At 39.5% G+C, this 18,718-nt stretch overlaps 4 protein-coding genes across 9 annotated transcripts in view; 3 read left to right on the forward strand and 1 right to left on the reverse strand.

Moving 5' to 3' along the window:
* LOC139636014 (uncharacterized) lies at positions 1-3,942 on the forward strand. Its single transcript, XM_071503665.1, has 3 exons — positions 1-98; positions 1,212-1,327; positions 2,995-3,942. The coding sequence occupies exons 2-3, from the start codon at positions 1,212-1,214 to the stop codon at positions 3,563-3,565; spliced, it is 687 nt and encodes a 228-aa protein (XP_071359766.1). The 5' UTR covers positions 1-98; the 3' UTR covers positions 3,566-3,942.
* LOC139636013 (protocadherin beta-18-like) overlaps positions 1,323-18,718 on the reverse strand; it is a 19,481-nt gene continuing 2,085 nt past the window's right edge. For 2 of the 3 annotated variants that reach the window (XM_071503663.1, XM_071503662.1), the window contains exons 3-11: positions 18,271-18,440; positions 17,272-17,319; positions 17,088-17,177; positions 16,391-16,477; positions 15,534-15,610; positions 15,288-15,401; positions 14,956-15,049; positions 12,270-12,478; positions 9,898-11,549 (exon numbers count right to left, since the gene is read on the reverse strand). In XM_071503663.1, the coding sequence (XP_071359764.1) occupies positions 15,542-15,610; positions 16,391-16,477; positions 17,088-17,177; positions 17,272-17,319; positions 18,271-18,440 (464 nt within the window). In that variant the 3' untranslated portion in view covers positions 9,898-11,549; positions 12,270-12,478; positions 14,956-15,049; positions 15,288-15,401; positions 15,534-15,541. Of the gene's footprint in view, positions 1,513-9,897; positions 11,550-12,269; positions 12,479-14,955; positions 15,050-15,287; positions 15,402-15,533; positions 15,611-16,390; positions 16,478-17,087; positions 17,178-17,271; positions 17,320-18,270; positions 18,441-18,718 lie in introns of those variants that run through there. The other variant, XM_071503664.1, reaches the window with a different exon arrangement.
* LOC139636012 (malate dehydrogenase, cytoplasmic-like) overlaps positions 5,665-18,718 on the forward strand; it is a 171,774-nt gene continuing 158,720 nt past the window's right edge. The window contains exon 1 of the mRNA XM_071503659.1: positions 5,665-5,674. Within this exon, the coding sequence (XP_071359760.1) occupies positions 5,673-5,674 (2 nt within the window). The 5' untranslated portion in view covers positions 5,665-5,672. The remainder of the gene's footprint in view (positions 5,675-18,718) is intronic.
* LOC139636008 (uncharacterized) overlaps positions 6,659-18,718 on the forward strand; it is a 41,782-nt gene continuing 29,722 nt past the window's right edge. Inside the window, exons 1-5 of one of the 4 annotated variants that reach the window (XM_071503649.1) lie at positions 6,681-6,802; positions 6,919-6,959; positions 7,736-7,848; positions 8,393-8,576; positions 8,666-9,328. In XM_071503649.1, the coding sequence (XP_071359750.1) occupies positions 6,954-6,959; positions 7,736-7,848; positions 8,393-8,576; positions 8,666-8,713 (351 nt within the window). In that variant the 5' untranslated portion in view covers positions 6,681-6,802; positions 6,919-6,953 and the 3' untranslated portion in view covers positions 8,714-9,328. Of the gene's footprint in view, positions 6,803-6,918; positions 6,960-7,735; positions 7,849-8,392; positions 9,329-18,718 lie in introns of those variants that run through there. The other 3 variants (XM_071503647.1, XM_071503648.1, XM_071503645.1) reach the window with 3 other exon arrangements.

Below are 18,718 nucleotides of genomic sequence, written 5' to 3' on the forward strand. Positions count from 1 at the left end.
GTCATTCCTCTCTAACTGCAGTCACTGAGACAGCTCCTTCCACCCAGAAGAAATCCAAGTCATCAGCATCTATCAAACGTCTTTCTCCAGCAAGGAAGGTAAAAGATTTACACTTGGCTAGATTTGGTATAAATGACAAAAATATAAAATTCATGAAGGTAAATGTGGTTTTTCTCTAAGCAATGTGTCTTCATAGTAGGTTATAGTAATTCCCATACCATCACATTGACTTTGGTTTTACTCTCAGCACATTAAACCCTTCTTTTTGCTTGCTTCTTATATCTTGAAATGTGAATTTGTCAGTGTGGTGTTCTAAAGTTGCAGTGCAATAAAAAGGGCAAACACGTACAAATTAAAGAAAGTCTACAGCAGCCTACACTTGTTTGCTTTATAAATACAGAGTCTCTTAGTGAGTTTATACTAAAGTCTCATCAGTCTTGACATTTTGCAAATATTTTAAACATGTCTCCAGTTTAGATGCAGTGTGTTTTCACCTCAGGGAGCAGTGCGCCTCAATGCTCAAACTTGAAACTGCTTCAATTATTTATTTAAAAACCAGGGTTTGATGTGGATGGTGACAAATAACAAGAGCTTATATTATATTTACATTATATTTTCAGTGATGTGATAAAGACTCTGCAGCATAAAGCATAATCAGAAATAAAATGTACAACGTGGCCATTTCAACATGCGTGGTTGGAGAGGGGTTAACATGAAGAGCTTTATAACTGAGCCTGAGGATTAAAGACAAATGGCCCAGGTGACTTTTACGGCTCAGCTTTACTTTAGTGTATTATTCTGTTGTTTCTGAATGGTTTTATTATTCTAATTTGCAGTGGCAGTGTAGGTTATCATTTTCTGGTGTTCCTCAAATTCATTATTATGTGATCCATTGATTCAAATGAAATAATCTGCTACTGTTTCCACTTCTTCATTTATACCACAGGTAATAATCACTTGAGTTAACTGCAATACACTTCAAAGCAAAGATAAAAATGTATATTTTTCAATCAAACAAATGCAAATGTCTGGTTAAGAAAGTTATGTTCATAAAATAGCAGTTAAAAGTGGAATATTACATTTATCATTAGATAATGTAAATACAATAAAAACATAATGAAAAACTAAATCATTATTTTCACATCTTTTCCTTGCTTTTCTAACATTGTTATAATGCTGAATGTTAAAAACATGAATGATCTTTCCTGCAGATGGCTGGCCTGAGCTGGATGACTGTGGTGTTGGTCTTCCTCCTGTCTACTGACTACAGTTTGGCTGATGTGGACCAGAACAAGCTCACACAAATTGTAAAGGTCATGACGGACACGTGAGTAATGCGACTCATTCATAAAAATGTTCACAGATGAGATTTGAACTTATTATTGTCACGATGGTGCAGTGGTTAGCACCGTAACCTCACAGACAGAAGGTTCCCAGATCAAGCCTGACGCCTTTCTGGGTGGAGTCTGCATCTTCTCCTCGTGTCTGTGTGGGTTCCTCCTGGTACTCCAGCTTCCTCCCAAAATATAAAGAAATGCACGTTAGGTTAATTCAGGGGTGTCCAAACTTTTTTAACCGAGGGCCACATATGGAAAATATACAAACAGCTGGGCCCTGTACTGTAAATATTTCAAGCTTGTTATACAAATAAGTCGTTTGGCTTGTTAACAGATCAACTAACATTTGTTAGAAAATGTTATCAACATAAAATGACTAAATATATCAAGTAATTGGGCTTATTAACACATGGATACTGTGTAATATATTTTTTACTCCACTATAACGGGGACAGCGTTGCGCTCAATGGGAGCAATGATGTTGCGCTGTGGACTGCAGGATGGCTGGCAGGTCGGGAGTCAGTTTGGTGGTTGAGATGCGAAGAACATCACAGAGATGGTTGTCGGTCATTTTGGTTCTCAATCTGCTTTTGTTCAGTCATCAGAGAAAATGTTTGCTCACATATGTATGTTGAGCCGAACAGACTCATCAGAGGAAACTTTTCCACGCTCCGGTAGAAGTCAGGTAAGGAGAGAAGCTGATGTTGATTCTTCAGAGAATCATCACTCTGCATTTCGATAAGTTCTAATTGCAGACTCTCTTCTATTTCTTCTGCGTCCATCAAGGAGTCGAGAACTGCTTGATTTCTTTCTGTCATGAGAGAGGTGATCACAGACACACATTGCTCCTTTTCATCAGAGAGATCGGCCTTTGGAAAAGCAGATTTGATTTCAGACAATGTGGGGAAGTGCGCAACATTGAAGTTGTGTAACTGGTCGATTTTCGATCTCAGGGAATAAAACCGCTGCAGCACATAGTCACGACTTAGCGTTTCTTTGGTTCTGCCATTTTTGGTCCCCTGTGGCAAAATTCTTCTTAGAGTCACTTTGTTTTATGGAGAAACTGCCTTGTTCAACTCAGTAGCTCCACCTGGTGTTAGAACTAAGAAATGCAATACAGTCAAGCCAAGTTTCATGTGTGGGCCATGTTCCATTATATTTTTAGAATTTGCTGCGGGCCAATTAAAAATGGTCGACAGGACGCAGTTGGCCCGCGGGCCGTAGTTTGGACACCCCTGGGTTAATTGGTGACTGGTTATTGCCTGTAGGTAATGTGAGGAGGAATGGTGGCTTGTCTTGGTGTTCCCCACCTTTGCCCAATGTCAGCGGGGGTTGGCAGATAGACACAGACATGCTGTGCCACAGTGAGCTGTTAGATTCACATCACCTGATGCAAATATACACTGTGAGTTATCAGGGATGTTTTTCTTGAGATGTTGAGCATTTTCCAGCCACCACATCTGCAGTTTGTGGACAGAATCTAGTCCACTTCGATCTCTCTGCCCCACGTCTGTGTTCACAGTTCACACTGGTGTTTCTCACAAACCTATTGAACCTTTCTACTGAGCTGTGGCTCCACAGTGTTTTTCATTCATCAAACTTTGTATTGACTCTGTAATGATCCTGTAACATTCTTTGTGTCTGTTTCCATTGGCAGGTATAACATACGAAACCAGGTCAGTGTGGCTGTGAACATCCCAGAGAACCAGGACGTGAACCAGCTTAATGACGCGTTTTGGAATCCCCAAGCTGTGGCTAAAACAATCAAAAAGAAGTTAGTGTATATAGATAATGGCAGGATTGTTGCTGCAAAACCTGAGGTTCACAGAGACTATACTGTTCATGCTGAGGTACGTGTTTTGGGAAACATGCAAACCTTAGTTAACAGCGCTAATGGTCATTTTCTAGTCTTCTACTCTTTCCTTTCCTCATGTAGTGAAAACTGTATGAACCCGAGCAGTGAGTACTCCATCATACCCAAGATTAATGAAGTCTTCCCCAGTTGGAACCAGTTTGCCTTTGTGTTTTCCAAAGTGTTTGAAAAGACCAGCAAAGGTGAGGCCATTCCTAAAGCTGACATAGTTGAGGCCCTCAAACAGCTGGGGAAATCTAAAGTTGGTTACAACAACGTTTTCCGTTGTTATGAACCAAAGAATAAAGATTTCCAATGCATCAACTGCTTCAATGGTGAGGAACCTGTAGACCAGTGTCTTGCTAATGACAACTGAAGATTGTCAATTTGTGCTCAAAGGAAATAATCTGTGCTTTCCGTCCAATTTTATTCTCCTTCTATTTGCATTTATTTTATTGTACAGCTTCTTTTTTTTTTATTGTAGAGCACTTTGAGCTACGTCTCTTGTATGAAAACTGCTTTATAAATAAAGTTTCTTATTATTATTCCTTTCATTCTACTGTCTAGTCTCTATAGCATCACTGGGTACTGTTTGAGATAGTAAGCTGTGACATTTTGGTATTGGTGTTACACTTCATTTAAGTGAATCAATGAAATATGTATTAACATCAGCTCATTGTTCTCTATACCTGTGTAAACACGACCAAAACCTGATGTTCAGTTCTGTCTAATTAAAGCTCGACTCAGCATCTGCTCTGTTGTGTGTGTCCTTCATTTGGGAACCTCTTAAAAACAGCACTGTTGTCTGTCAGACAGTTTGGAGTCTACAGGCCTGTAGAGCTCTTTACCTGGGTGGTGTGGGGGGAGAGACGTGGGGCAACGGTACTTACGGCCTTAGCACTCGATTGTTGCAACTTGCTTCAAGACTTGTAATCCTTCTTGGAGTCAGAACTCAGACAAATCACATCAGATTCATTTTGGGAGGATATCATTATCACTGATGTCCATCACAAATAAACCTCCATAAATTCATTAGTCGTCTAACTGCAGAACTCAAGTGTTTTTAAATTCCCCTTATGATCAAAGTAATCCAGTGACAGCTGTCTGTACATCTGTGGGTACATTACAAACATTATCACAGTGTAAGTCAGTATAAGAAAGAAAAGCTTTGTACTTAATGATCTAACTACTACAGTTAATTTACCTGTAAATGATTATGGTATTATAAGAAGCTGGAGAAGTTAAAGTTAGTCCAGAAGTTACAACATGTTTGATATTAGCCAATCAGAGTAGAGGCTCAGGGCCTCAGAGAAAGGAGGGGCTGGGTGAATTAAAACACTGCACACAGCTCTACAATGAAATCAGATTTGCCCTGTTTGTGCCTGCACACATGTAACTCTACCTTACTTCAACTGTTTCAAATGACTTTGGCTGGTGGCAATTCAATCAATCTAACTTGACCAGTAGCTTTTTCATGTATTGAGAACTCAGTCTTGTTTCATCCTTTCTGACTGAAGTGATGGGGTGGGGGAGGGGGAATCATGTTTCTGAGAGGGTACAAGAGTCACATCATCTTTAACATGACACACTTGTGAACCCTCATGACAAACAGTTGACAACACAGCTAGTGTCCACACAAACACACCTGAATAAAACACACAAACACTGTCCTCAGCACTGTTGTTTCACGTGTGGGTGACACAGTTGTTTTGAGAGACACTTTAAAAAGTTCCCTGTGGGTGAATGTATTTGGTGTGGTTTCTTCTCTTCCTCCGTTTTGAAAGACTTTCAGTCTAGTAATCAGGTTATAATGCAACTGTGAGAGGTTTGGCCACGGTCTTGGTAACGGCTACAGTCTGTGTTCAGCTTCCTTAATCCAACTGTAGAATGACTTTCTCATCTTCTTCCTTCTACAAAACGTGGTCAAATAAGGACATGGTGCCACTCTGAGGGTTTGGCCATGGTCAAACTCTCCTCTATAAAAATGTCATTCCCCTCTAACTGCAGTCACTGAGACAGCTCCTTCCACCCAGAAGAAATCCAAGTCATCAGCATCTGTTAAACGTCTTTCTCTACACTTGGCTAGATTTAGTATAAATTATAACTGATAACACAAGCGACAAAAACAGAAGAGTGTGAATTTATCAGTGTGGTGTTTAAACGCTTAAGTCTTTGTGATTACTAATCTGTCTGTGTTTGCCTCACAACTCAAATTAACTAAAATAAATCAATTACTTCTATTTTTTTTACCATCATTTCGAGACATTTTGGTGGACCGGTTAGATTTCAATTTTCTTCTTTTCCATCTTTCATCAGCGCGCCTCAATGTTCAGACCTAAAACTGCTTCATTTACTTCTTTGAAACCAAGGTTTGATGTGGACGGTGCCAAGTAGCAAGACGTGCAGATGGTCTTAGTTTTATACAGATAATTAGCACATTGATGATGAAGAATAAAAACAAATACACTCAACTCATATTGTAAATGTTCACATTATATTTTCATTGATGTCATTCATCAGTGTTTGTATGGCAAAAAATGATCAGAAATAAAACATGAATGGCCACTTTTTGGCCATTTCAACATGCGTGGTTGGAGAGGGGTTAACATGAAGAGCTTTATAACTGAGCCTGAGAGTAAAAGACAAATGGCCCAGGTGACTTTTACGGCTCAGCTTTACTTTAGTGTATTATTCTGTTGTTTCTGAATGGTTTTATTATTCTAATTTGCAGTGGCAGTGTAGGTTATCATTTTCTGGTGTTCCTCAAATTCATTATTATGTGATCCATTGATTCAAATGAAATAATCTGCTACTGTTTCCACTTCTTTATTTATATCACAGGTAATAATCACTTGAGTTAACTGCAATACACTTCAAAGCACAGATAAAAATGTAGGTTGTATATTTTTATTATAGGAAATCCCTGAACCAACCACAGCAAGATGTATGAGAATGTTTCTTTTACATTGTTTTTGTTGGTGCCTCCTCAGATCTGGGTTTTCAGGATGCATCAGTTGCTTTCAGCTGCTTGCAGGTCTAGTTGTTGGTGCTGAGACAGTTTTAACTGATGTCAGCAACCTGTTGAGTAAAATCTGACTTTCCAAGACATTATTATCTATTCAAAATTATATACTCAAATCAGTCAAACAAATGCAAATGGCTGGCAAACAAAGTTATGCAGATAAAATAAATACAGTTAGAAAATGCAATATTATTTACCATAAAATAAATGAATACAGTAAAAACATGAGGAAACAAACTAAAGCATTATTTTTGCATTTTTCTTGTATTGCTTTTCTAAAATTGTTATATATGTTTCAAGTGTGGGTGACACAGCTGTTTTGAGAGACACTTTAAAAAGTTCCCTGTGGGTGTTTCCACACTGAATGTATTTGGTGTGGCTTCTCCTCTTCCTCATTTTTGAAAGACTTGTTCAAATAAGGTTATAATGCAACTGTGAGAGGTTTGGCCACGGTCCCTCTGCCCTCTATAAAAAATACAATCACTTCCTCGACTGTTCAATGCAGCAGCGCCTTCACCAAACACTGAGGAAAAACCAGGAGGACTCACTGGCTTCAGAGCATCTATCAGACCTCTTCCTCTACCAGAGCAGGTACATGAAAGAAAGTTTCCCTCCACAGGGTGAAACACAATACAACTGCAAGTAATGATTCTTTTCATTATGGATTAATCTGAACTGAGTCTGAAAACATTTCCAAACTTTTGTAGGGTGTTAGAAGCAGCACATCCTGCTGACAACAGAAATGAAGGTGAGTTATTTATTCAATGGTCTTTGTAGAAATGTTCATCTTATATTGTGTTAAATGGACTGAGGACGGTCGACACCTGCAGCAGACTCATCTGCCTGACTGTTGACTACAGTTGTTTCTTTAGCTTTTATATTTCATTACCTTTACAGCTCATCATATGCTCTATTAAAGCTCCATATTTTACTCTTCACCTGTGTTTTATCTGAAGTGTTGATCTCCATCAGAAAATATATTTGTGGTTTTAAGAACCAAAAACCATCTCAGTGTAGTTTTACATCTCCTCTCTCAGGCTTCTCTCTGGAGCTCTAGTAACAACAGACCAGTCAGCCAATCAGAAGAGAGGATCTGAGACTCTCTTCAGATTGGCTGACTGTTTTCTGAGTGATCCAATACAAATATAGCAGTTTTCAGGTGAACACTCAGAGAAACCAAATCCTGCTAGGTTGGATGGTGGGTTCAGGTGGGCGGCGCATGGGGCGTGGCTGAGAGTGGTGACTGCTTTGTTGTGACATCACAAAGTTCCAGAAGTCCTGACGGCTGGTTTTAAGGCTCAGTGTCTGAATACAGGCTGTGTGCATTTCTCTGTGGACTGAGGCTTTGATACTTTCACAGTATTAATATAGAACCTAGACCTGCTTTATAATCACAAACACATGGACATCTACCTTTAGACTGGGTGGAGCTTTAAGTTTGTATTATTGTCATTGATAATCCTCTGAACTGTGATGATGTTGTGTGTTAGAACCCGTCTGTTATTAAAGCTGCTCTGTGTACAGATGGCTGGCCTGTACTGGGTGATTGTGGTGCTGACCTTCCTGTCTCCTGGGGTCAGTGTCACTGCTGTGGACAAGGGTGACCTCGCTAAAATTGTAAACTTCATGAAGACCAGGTGAGTCACTTTGTTTCTAGACTGTGAAATAATGTAATTCATTTATAAAACGTTCACACATCTGATTTTAACTAATTAGTTATTGTTGATGATTTTGTTGAATCATATAAGTTTGAAGCTGCAGGTAGGCACGAGATGACTCTGCACTCCTGAGAATTGCTGACAAACCGACACTAAATCCATTTTCAAAGGTGGATGGTGATGTCTTGTCTTGGTGATGTATCTATTTACCACTGTATTACAGTGGTCCATATCTAGACCAATGAAGTGATTGTTTAGTGTTGATCTTCTCCTTATACTTGTCTGGTGGAGTGATGTAGCAGTTGGTATTGTTGGTTCTGAACTTCTGATTCGTCTTTTACCGAGCTGTGGCTCCACAGTGTTAACTGACTACATTAGTTCATCACTGAAAATACAGGACATTCCTGTTCTACAATCCACTGCTGTCTGTCATGCATGGAGTATATCCATCTTTCATTCATCAGACTTCGTATTCAGACTGTAATGACCCTGTGACCTTCAATGTATCTGTTTACTTCGGCAGGTATGATATCAACACCCAGGTCAGTGTGGCTGTAAACATCCAAAACGGCCAGAACGTGAACCAGCTTCAGCAGGTGTTTGAGGAAGCTGATGTTGTCCGTGAAAAACTTGACAACAATCCACGTTTGTATGTAGGTGACAGTAGGATGGTTGCTGCAAAACCTTACAAAAATGTTCATGCTGAGGTACGTGTTTTGAAAAACATGCAAACCTTAGTTAACAGCGCTAATGGTCATTTTCTAGTCTTCTACTCTTTCTTCTCCCCATGTAATAGACACTGTATGAACCCGAACAGTGCCTTCTCCATCATACCCAAGATTAATGAAGTCTTCCCCAGATGGAGGCAGTTTGCCTTTGTGTTTTCCAAAGTGTTTGACAAGACCAGCCAAGGTGAGCCCATTCCTGAGGCTAAAATAGTTGAGGCCCTCAAACAGCTGGGGAAAACTAAGGTTGGTTACAACAACGTTTTCCGCTGTTATAAACCAAAGAATAAAGATTTCCAATGCATCAACTGCTTCAATGGCAAGAAACCTGTAGCCCAATGTGTTGCTAATGACAACTGAAGATTGTCAATTTGTGCTCAAAGGAAATAATCTGTGCTTTCTGTCCAATTTTATTCTCCTTTTATTTGCACTTATTTTATTGTACTATTTCATTTTTTATTGTAGAGCACTTTGAGCTACGTCTCTTATATGAAAACTGCTTTATAAATAAAGTTTCTTATTATTATTCCTTTCATTCTACTGTCTAGTCTCTATAGCATTACTGGGTACTGTTTGAGATAGTAAGTTGTGACATTTTGGTATTGGTGTTACACTTCATTTAAGTGAATCAATGAAATATATATTAACATCAGCTCATTGTTCTCTATACCTGTGTAAACACGACCAAAACCTGATGTTCAGTTCTGTCTAATTAAAGCTCGACTCGGCATCTGCTCTGTTGTGTGTGTCCTTCATTTGGGAACCTCTTAAAAACAGCACTGTCGTCTGTCAGACAGTTTGGAGTCTACAGGCCTGTAGAGCTCTTTACCTGGGGGGTGTGGGGGGAAGATGACTAGCTGCAATCCACGCATTCACTTGGACATACATATATTAAAACTCAATGTTTTCTGTTGCAGTGCCTGTCAAACTCCATACCTCATATTTTATTACTAATACCATCACCTTCGTCTTCTCTACTTCATTTCTGAGAAAACACTAAAGACATGATCAAAAATGTTCAAAGATGAAGATGTGGCCATGATCTCAGTCTCCCCAATAGAAATGACTCTTCCTTCTGCTGGGTTCAGTGAAGCAGCATTGACACTGCCTCTTAATACTAAGAAGAAGAACAGAAGAGGGGGGCAGCTTCAGAGTACAGCTGGGCGATACGGCAAAAAATGCAATCATGATATATTTTCTCATATTGACTGATATTGGTTTTTTATCACAAAATAATTTTTTTTCTGATACTGCCAGTTTGATTATCATCTTGACTGAAAACTGAAGAAACCAGAAATTAGTTAAACTTTAGAATACATTTTATTGACATATAAAGCAAAATAACATGCCTTTTGTTAAGTTCGTACATTTTCCATTCATATTAAATGTACAGAAAACTCCTGCCAAGCAAGCACCTTGAATGTTTGTCGAAGTAGAACAAAACCAAACAAAGTAAACAGGTGACTCAGACCCTTTGGCTCATTCAAATACTCAACTGTAAGATGAGAGAAATGTAGAAAAATATAAAAACACACGTGCACTGGTTTACATTCCTCAGTTTTTTTTAGAGGTAGTGAAAAATGCCAAATGTAAACATTGTAAACTAGTTATTATGCTACATAGGTAGTGCACATAATTTCTAACTGTCTTTATGTAACAATACAAATTAGCTAGTTTGACCTTGAAGTTATTCAAACAATATAAATAAACTAACGGCTCTTACTACTATCACATCAAATGCCTTTGGCAGGATAGCAAACATCTCAATGGCCAATCTTTAAAAAAGTAAACCCGTTTATCACGATGGCCATGGTACAAGTACCAACTGTATGATGCAAATAAAACAGACTGGTTTTACATCTCAGAAGTTGAAGTGAATCTGAACAAAAAGTGCAAAACTTGTTAACATTGTAAACCAGTCATTACCATGCTACATGTTGAATCTAGTGCACATCATTTGAAACCTAATTATAGGTTTTTGCCAGAAAGACTAGTCTGTCCACAGCGTCTGGCTATAAAGCCGCCCTGACGCAGGACACAATATTGCCACCTGTGCTATTAGCACACTCTGAGGGTGAGCTGGTGGCAGGAATACACAGGCACCACTTTGCCAGGAGGCTCACTCTGGGTATGTTGTGGAGTGGATCTTCCACCATGCCAGGGGATTGGTCTCACTGTCTGCATTTGGAGCTGGCAGGTAACTGTTCAGTTCAGACTCAATAGGTCTGTTAGACCAGAAGCAGGAACAGAGCAAGGCTTTTTGAAAAAGCTGCCCAGTGTCTTCTTCTGCATTTTGACTGGTGTAGCTGACGCTGTAGATTCTTCTGATGGAGATGTGAGAGTAGACTGCGATGTCCTCCAGTCCTCCAGCATCTGAGTGTCAGCTCTGGATTCCACAGCCTGTACCTCGTCAGCCTGGATGTAGTGGGTCTGGAAGCAAGATCAACGAGGGATGCCGCATTCAGGAGGTCATCAGTGGCAGCATCATCATATTTCTCATTCAAATAGGTGGTGACAGTCGTCTTGATGGCCTTGGTAAGCTCTGTGTCATCATCTTCTGGCATTAAGACCTCCTCATTGAAGAGCCGGAGGACAGGTTTCACACAAGAGACACTGACGTATGCTTCGCCAGAAGGAGCATCAGTGAAGTCGACAAGTGGATTTAGGGCTTTGTGGACGGACTCCAAGACCTCGATGTCCTGCCATGAGGGAGCCAGGTGCCTTGTTTTTCTATCAGCAGATAAAACCTTCTCCTGCTCCAGTACTCGTGCTATCATTGCATGGCGGGACCCCCAGCTGGTCGGTGATTCTTTGATCAACTTGTGCTTAGGTAGTTTGAGGTCCTCTTGGGCAGCTGCTAGTTTTTTTTCTTTTTTCATGAGTAAGAAAAAGCACTGACCATTTTTTTGCACACATCCATGGCTCTTTCAATTCTCTTGTCCCTCACACATCCCTCTGAAGATAAAGAAGAGAAAAACTTATAAAATCATTTTAGAAACTCTCAAGATAATCATTTACAATATTGTCATTATATTTTCCATACAATCAGAAAATACATATCAACTATTATCAACTGTTATCAATGACAGCCTATACAGCATCTATCAAGCAAGCCACGGAACCTTTGAAACGTCCTGTCACAACTTTTCATAATAAAAGCTAAAAGCTCGTATGAACTATAGAATTGCAGAAAAAAAATGAACAGTCTTGCGCTTTTATTTTGTAGATAAATCGCTACAGAGGAAGTGATTCTGTGGGTAACTGTTTCTGCTATGACTGAGATGAATTGCAGAACCAGGCGCTGTGCGCTGCTCCTGAAGTGACACTGTTGTGACTGTCATTGACTCTCAATGTGGATAAAAGTACAATAAGCATCTTCAGGTGGGAGGAGACTCTCTATTTTGACATTAGCTACAGCTTAATGTGACACTGTCAGTTCGATATTGTAAGATTGAAAAACAAATCAGATCATCTAAATAATCTGGCGGGCCAGATATTATTGCTGGTGAGCCAGTTTTGGCCCGTGGGACGCCAGTTACCAACGACTGCTATACAGTACTGTGTGCTTTGTAGTATCAGAAAGAAAAGTCTATTCAAAATCAAAACACTCTTTGCTATTTACAGAAGCTGAAAATGTAACATATTCTAATAACTCAGATGTGTTCATTAACTTACCAGTGTCTAGGTGCAGCCGGTGACCAAAACACAGCAGCTGAGTCCAACCTTTAAGAGCAACAGCCTTGACTGTGTTTGCTCCATTGTCTGTTGTGATGCACACCTGTCGGTCTTCTCTAAGGCCCCAAGAGTCTAGTGCATCCTCCAGCCCCTGACTCATTATTTCAGCAGTATGGTCCTCTGGAAAATACACCGTCTGCAAGCATCTGCTTTGAAGAGAACACTCCTCGTCAATGTCATGAATAGAGAAACTCAAATATGGCTCAGATGTGCGACTGGACCAAAGGTCGGTGGTAGTTGCAAAGTATTTGATATCTTTGAACTTTTACTTTGTGTCAAACTTGCAGGCTGTGCATGAGCTTGCATTTTTGTGCTTTCTGTGTAGACGCTTGGATGGTATTTGTTCAAGTGATTAAAAAGGTTTGTTGTCTTTGAAGGCACCAGCCGCCGACATATCTTGAATACTGGCTTAATTTGCTCCACGTCGCCATGTCCAAACCATCGCCACTCAACTGATGTCATGTAACCTTTTTTGTCAACAATGACATCAGCTTCGGAGGATAACGTCAAGTCATGTCCAACATCACCTTCACTGTCCTCTGCTCCACTTTCAGTCATTCTGCTCTTTTCTAGCTTTTCCTTCTCAGGAAACTCGGACAAACTAGGTTATGTTCACAAATGGGCACAAAGTGGCGCAGGAAAAGGCAGGCTCTCATTGGTGGTTGTCGCGCAAATTTCTGCCATGTTATAGAGTAAATATGTCCAAAGCTTATCATCGTAATCGACCTGAATTTTATCGCGATCAGAATCGAGATTGTATTATGGCCCAGCCCTCATGCAGGTATTTGTTGCTGGATGAGTGCAGCCTCTGTAACTTTGTCTTCATCTTCATATGTGATGGGATGAACACACGCTCTATGATATTACCACATCTGTCTTATTGTGCCACCTGCTGGTCACAGGCCTGTACAGCAACAACACAACCACTTCACAAACTGTTTCAATGAGCTCTTCAACCACTGGAGGAAAAAAATAATACCACTATTGCAATCTTATTGAAAAATATAACTTAGAGATCCTGGATATTTTTTGTTTATGACTAACATATGTTTATCTTATAAGTTCAGTTAAGCTCCACTGCCCCCTAAACAACTTGTTTTAACAGCTCGTGGTGAAATAAGACAAACAACATCCTCACCAAGGGGAGGGTGTCATGTCAAACACTGCTCGACTAAATTTGCTCAGACCACAGCAGCCATGCCTCCAAATATTAACGCCTGTATCAGTTTAAGTCTGCTTCAAACTAATGTTAAAAAATGGTTGAAAGACAAACAGTCATGTTGTCATTAATGTCTGATAATGCTTCTCTGGATGGATACAAACTACTTACTGTCAACTGTCCCTGTTTTAAATAAACCAATCAATGAAACTTAACCTTGGTTTTTCCAGGACTCATGTCATTGTACTGTAGCTTTCTGGAAAGTTTTGGAAAATCCTCTGACATGTTTTCTTTCCTACAATTAAAGCTTTGCTCTGCATCGATTCTGGACATTTGTCTGTGTCCATGTGAGAATGAATGAGTATCTGCAGTTATCTGTTATTAACTGTTCAGATAAACCAAACAGTAAAACCTACTTTAGATTTCAGTGCTTATCTCTGCCTTTCCTTTACTGGGCGCAGTGTCCCAAGTTTTACTGTATAATACGTATTATACAATAACACAACACCCTACAGCCAACTATACAACACTATGCTATTATACATCAAAACAGTCAACATGTTGGCATATGCTAGACAAATAACACAGAGAGCAATAAGTGATCAAACATGATCCCATGAGGTAAAGAGATGGACAGATCATTCTAAAATATCAACTTTTCAGGAACCAGCACTGCTTTCTGATTTCAAGATTAAATTTCCTTGAGCAAGCACCAGACAACATTTTCTCCATTGAACCAAGCTGTACTTAAAGTACACACCAATGAACACAAAGGGAAACGGATCTGTTTTTGAGACTGACATAGATATAGACAGACAGTCAGGAAGGTGGATATTTATTATGTCTGATCTTAGCAGTGTTTTTATCAAGCATCAACCTCAGAGGCTGAAAAATGAAGCCAAGCTGAGAGCTGCAGTTCCTCTAATGACCACTAGAGTCTGGCTCCAGCAGAGAGTCAGCCCCCATAGACTTTACAGCAGAAAGAAACATGTTTACAGCCTGGTACAAAAACTGTTCTGGTCTTTAGAGCTAATTTCCTCCTTCATGACGACTGTACGTAGGTGAATTTTTAAATAACTCACATTTTTATTAAGGCTTAAAGTTATGTCATCTTTATGTATAGTCTATGGTTTTTATACTGTTAAAGAAAAACATCATGTTTCTGAGAAACTGTGGGTGTTGCAACATGTAACACCTACAGTCGGACACGCCTGTGAATTTGCTTAGTCAACATGACTTGACAAACAGTCGACAACACAGCTAGGTGACCACACGCATCTCACAAAAAGACACAAACACCATCCTCAGCACTGTTGTTTCATGTGTGGGTGACACAAAGGTGCTTTAAGAAACACCTTAAAAAGCTCCGTGGTGGGTTTTCACACTGGAAGTGTTTGGTGTGGTTCAGACAAACTGGTGCTTTTGCCTGTTTGTCATACAAACACGGGTCAAAATGTTTAGATTTACCTGCACTGATGCTGTACGTTAAAGCGACGTTGATCCCCTTGTCTCCGTCCTCGGCCTCTATCGCCTCTGGTTGAATGGTACGAAAAAACCCAGCCTGTAATGCACAAGAGACAATGGATTTATATTAACATTATGTAAATTCAAAAGTAACACTTCTAACATAAAATTATTTGGACAAAATTTAAGAAAACACACATTATTTATAAATCTGGCTTTATCTACTACAGCTACAATGGTTTTGACATTTGACATTTTCTGGCATATGGATGTTTTGGTTGGCATCGTGAAAACCAGTGAGAGGAATGTTGCAGTGTTTAGTTTATGAGACCCACCTGATTCTCTGGAATAAAGGCCTGGTACAGGTTGTGGCTGAAAGCCGGATTCAAGTTATCAAAGTCCTCCACGTTAATCAGCACATTGGCTGTGTCACTCAAGCCCCCTTGATCCTGCAGTAAACGATTTATTCATGTTTATGTTGCACTTAAAAAAAATTTTTTTTACATATTTATTTTATTCCATTTATTTCTGTCTGTTACTTCTTGTATGAGTAGATTCTCAGTGTGGATATTTTTCCTTACCTGGGCCGTCAACACAAAGTTCTCTTCAAAATAAAAGCCCCTGAGTTGGTCACCATAAAGTCTTGTGAAGCTGGTGCCTTAGGAAAGAAAGTTACCATCACATTTCCATACAGGACATTGCTCACTCATTATAACACCTGTGGAAGCCCAGAGCAGCAGTTTTCCTTTTATCTGGAGGCTGGAGAGGTTTTAATCTAAATCCATGTAAACATGGGAACAGCGGCAGTGTAGTCATGACTCAAGGTTTTTTTTTTTTTTTTTACCTTAATCCTTTAATGTTATATTTGTTTATTAATTATTGGCATCTAAATTAATAATTATTTTGATTCCATTTTTTTAACCAGTATTTAATCTCTTTTAATTCAAATATTGTACTGTTTTTAATTACTATTATTATTATTATCGTTATTGTTGTTGATGTTTTTGTTGTGATCATTATTATACTATTATTCTTAAAATAATTATCAAAAAGGTAAAAGTTAGGTGAATGTTAGTTGTTGACTTTTCTGTGTTATTTGTGATTCTGTATTTATCTATCTTTATGATTCATCTTTGAAATGCTGCCTATGATTTGTCTTTAATCGTGTTTTGTAAAGTTCCTTCTTTAAATTGTGGTGTTTGGAGATTACATTGTCAGCCACCATAGTAACTGGTTGCCTGACAGACAAGTCTAGTTTCTACATAGATGAAACAACAACATCTGGAACAATATCTACAGGTGTAGTTGCTGCAGTTTGTAAAAAAAGGGCAAACAGCTGTTCTCAGCTTCCACAGTGCAGTGACAAACAACATGACTGAACGTCAACCTTACTACAAGCATCTTATAAGTGTAAAAGTTGTCAGTGCATCATTATTACAATGGAATATGTCAATTTCTTGTTTTCTGGGGAGCTGTCCCCGTCCGTAGCCTCCACTCGAAGAACCTCAGTGTCCACATCATGTGCCTGAAAGAAGAAAAAGCTGAATAACTGAGAGAAACAAAAAATACACACATGCATGTTTTGTCGTTCCTACAAATCCAACATTTAACCCGAGGGAAGTATCTGTCACTGCATTAATCCTGCTCGTTTTACCCAATGTCTTAGTGGCCCTGGCCCCACTTTCACCCCCCTACTTCCAACACCCGTGCTTGCACCACACTCGTCTTCTAACTTGGCTTTCATTTTGATTTGACCTGTCCACAGACAGTCTGTCTACCCAGATAGCAAAGTCAACCTTCTGGCCCAGCATCTGTCTGGGTCCTTGGCCCAAGTCTGGTCCATATACCTCCACATCTGGGCAGAGTCTGGCTGTTATCCTCCGGTATTGACTGACAGCCAGAGGATTTTCTGTGTGTGAAATAAAAATGGACCAAGTAAAATTTTACAATCAGGGTCTTTATGGGCCAGATTCGGGCCGTGGAACCGGACGGATACTGGGCCAAAAGAAAACAAGCACTGGGATTTATTTTGCTATCTGGGCATGTATAGTTCCCTCACTGTCTGGGAGCCGGTCCAATGAGACAATCAGACAATCAAGGAGTCACTGTAGCTACATTAGATTTCAGTGTATTACCTCAGAGACAGTGGTGGTGTAGGACTTGGGGTCAAATACTGGGCTGTGGTCATTGAGGTCATTGATTTTCAGTTTCCGAGTGTTGTTGTACTGTGGAGGTAAAACATAATTTGAAATATTATGGTTTGTAATATTACTGAAGAAATTCTGCAACTTTATGGAGAAACTTTATCATTTCACCCACCTTTGCATGGCCATCACACATGACAGAATAATACAAGGTGCTGCCAACCTGTAAGATATGAAGACATGGACTTTAAGTATTGATAAAACTGGAATTGAAAAATTCCCTCTTTATGTCAGTATCCCTCCACTGCAGAGAGACTTTCTGTCAAAACACTACAGTGACTAACTTTGGAAGATACCCACTTACTGCTAAAGTCTATTACTACTGTAGAACTGTAGCTCCTGCTGAACTTAAGAATGAATTCAGTTTAAAAAAAGAAACAGTGGATTTTAACGCCCATCACTGACATTAAAATCTCGTTAGGAAGTAACGAGAAATGATGGGGAAATGATTACAGCAGCCACTGCCAGTTACAAGCTAACAAACAACATATACAAATAAAAGATGCTAACTACGCTAACTGTTCTGATCCGTCTGCTAGTCTCTGATTCTGGTCTCAACAGACTCCTCATCTGAGTCTGGGTCTGACTGAGGCTCCAACATGAGGCTGAGTCTCTCTGATGTTTCCTCCTCTACTTGTCTTTATACATAGATGAGCTTCCAGCCCCTGTTTTCCATTTTCTTTTCACTTTTTATGTGGGAAAACCATGTTAAACAAAATATGAATCATAGACGAGGATTTTCACAGAGTTTAAAACACATCTGGAGGAACTTTAAGGAGAAATGTTGGGTTTCAGTTACACATGAATAATATGTCTGGTTTTGCAACTCAGTGGTGAGTTTTTCAACTTTTAACGCAAACCATAATTATCCCCTAGTGAGTATTTAAACATAACCACAACTAATGTATTCCTGCTTCAGTAGCCATCAGAAGATACTGATTTGCTGCAGTGGATACTATTGGGTAAACTAATGAAATATGTAGACTGTTTTGCAGATACATTTATTAATTTTACCATTTATGTTGATAGAATGTGTTCTGGGCAGCAAAACATATTTGCTGTTGCAAATAAATAATATATAAACTTATTTCCTAGGAGACAAGGCTGTTGTTACTTCTGCCAGTGACTCTGTGTCTGCGTCCAGCGGCTTCTTGGTGCGAACAGTTGCGCTGGTTTCTCCAAGCGTGAAGCTCAGCTCCAGAAACTCCAGGTGGTCGGGGAAGAGGTGGGGCACCAGCTTTACGTTATCTCCAGCTGTGATACCATTCACCACCTCGATATCCCCTGTAGCATCATGGGAGCATCGTTAGAGAGGAAAGATGAACATCACATCTACCATCTGATGGACTCACAGTTCCCATGTAGCTAACACCCTCTCCCCCTTTACAATATCTCACTGATCAGGTTTCCATGACCTTCAAATGAATGGTGTGCCTCAATGATATATCCCAACAGTAATGTCACATTATCTATTCAATAGGATTAAGAGCTAACTGCATTTAACAGTAGTTAACAGAGTGTAGTATAAAAAGTGTGGTAACAAACCTACCACATTTACCTTG

This window comes from Trachinotus anak, unplaced genomic scaffold (genome assembly GCF_046630095.1).
Source record: "Trachinotus anak isolate AG129_WGS33_773 ecotype Australia unplaced genomic scaffold, CSIRO_AGI_Tana_v1 ptg000019l, whole genome shotgun sequence".
Lineage (NCBI taxonomy): Eukaryota > Metazoa > Chordata > Actinopteri > Carangiformes > Carangidae > Trachinotus > Trachinotus anak.

Bases quoted from the DNA above. Each gene is read 5' to 3' on its own strand.
- LOC139636014 (XM_071503665.1), top strand. From the start codon at position 1,212: ATGGCTGGCCTGAGCTGGATGACTGTGGTGTTGGTCTTCCTCCTGTCT. The intron at 1,328-2,994 runs GTGAGTAATGCG...TTCCATTGGCAG, and splicing joins GTAAAGGTCATGACGGACAC to GTATAACATACGAAACCAGG.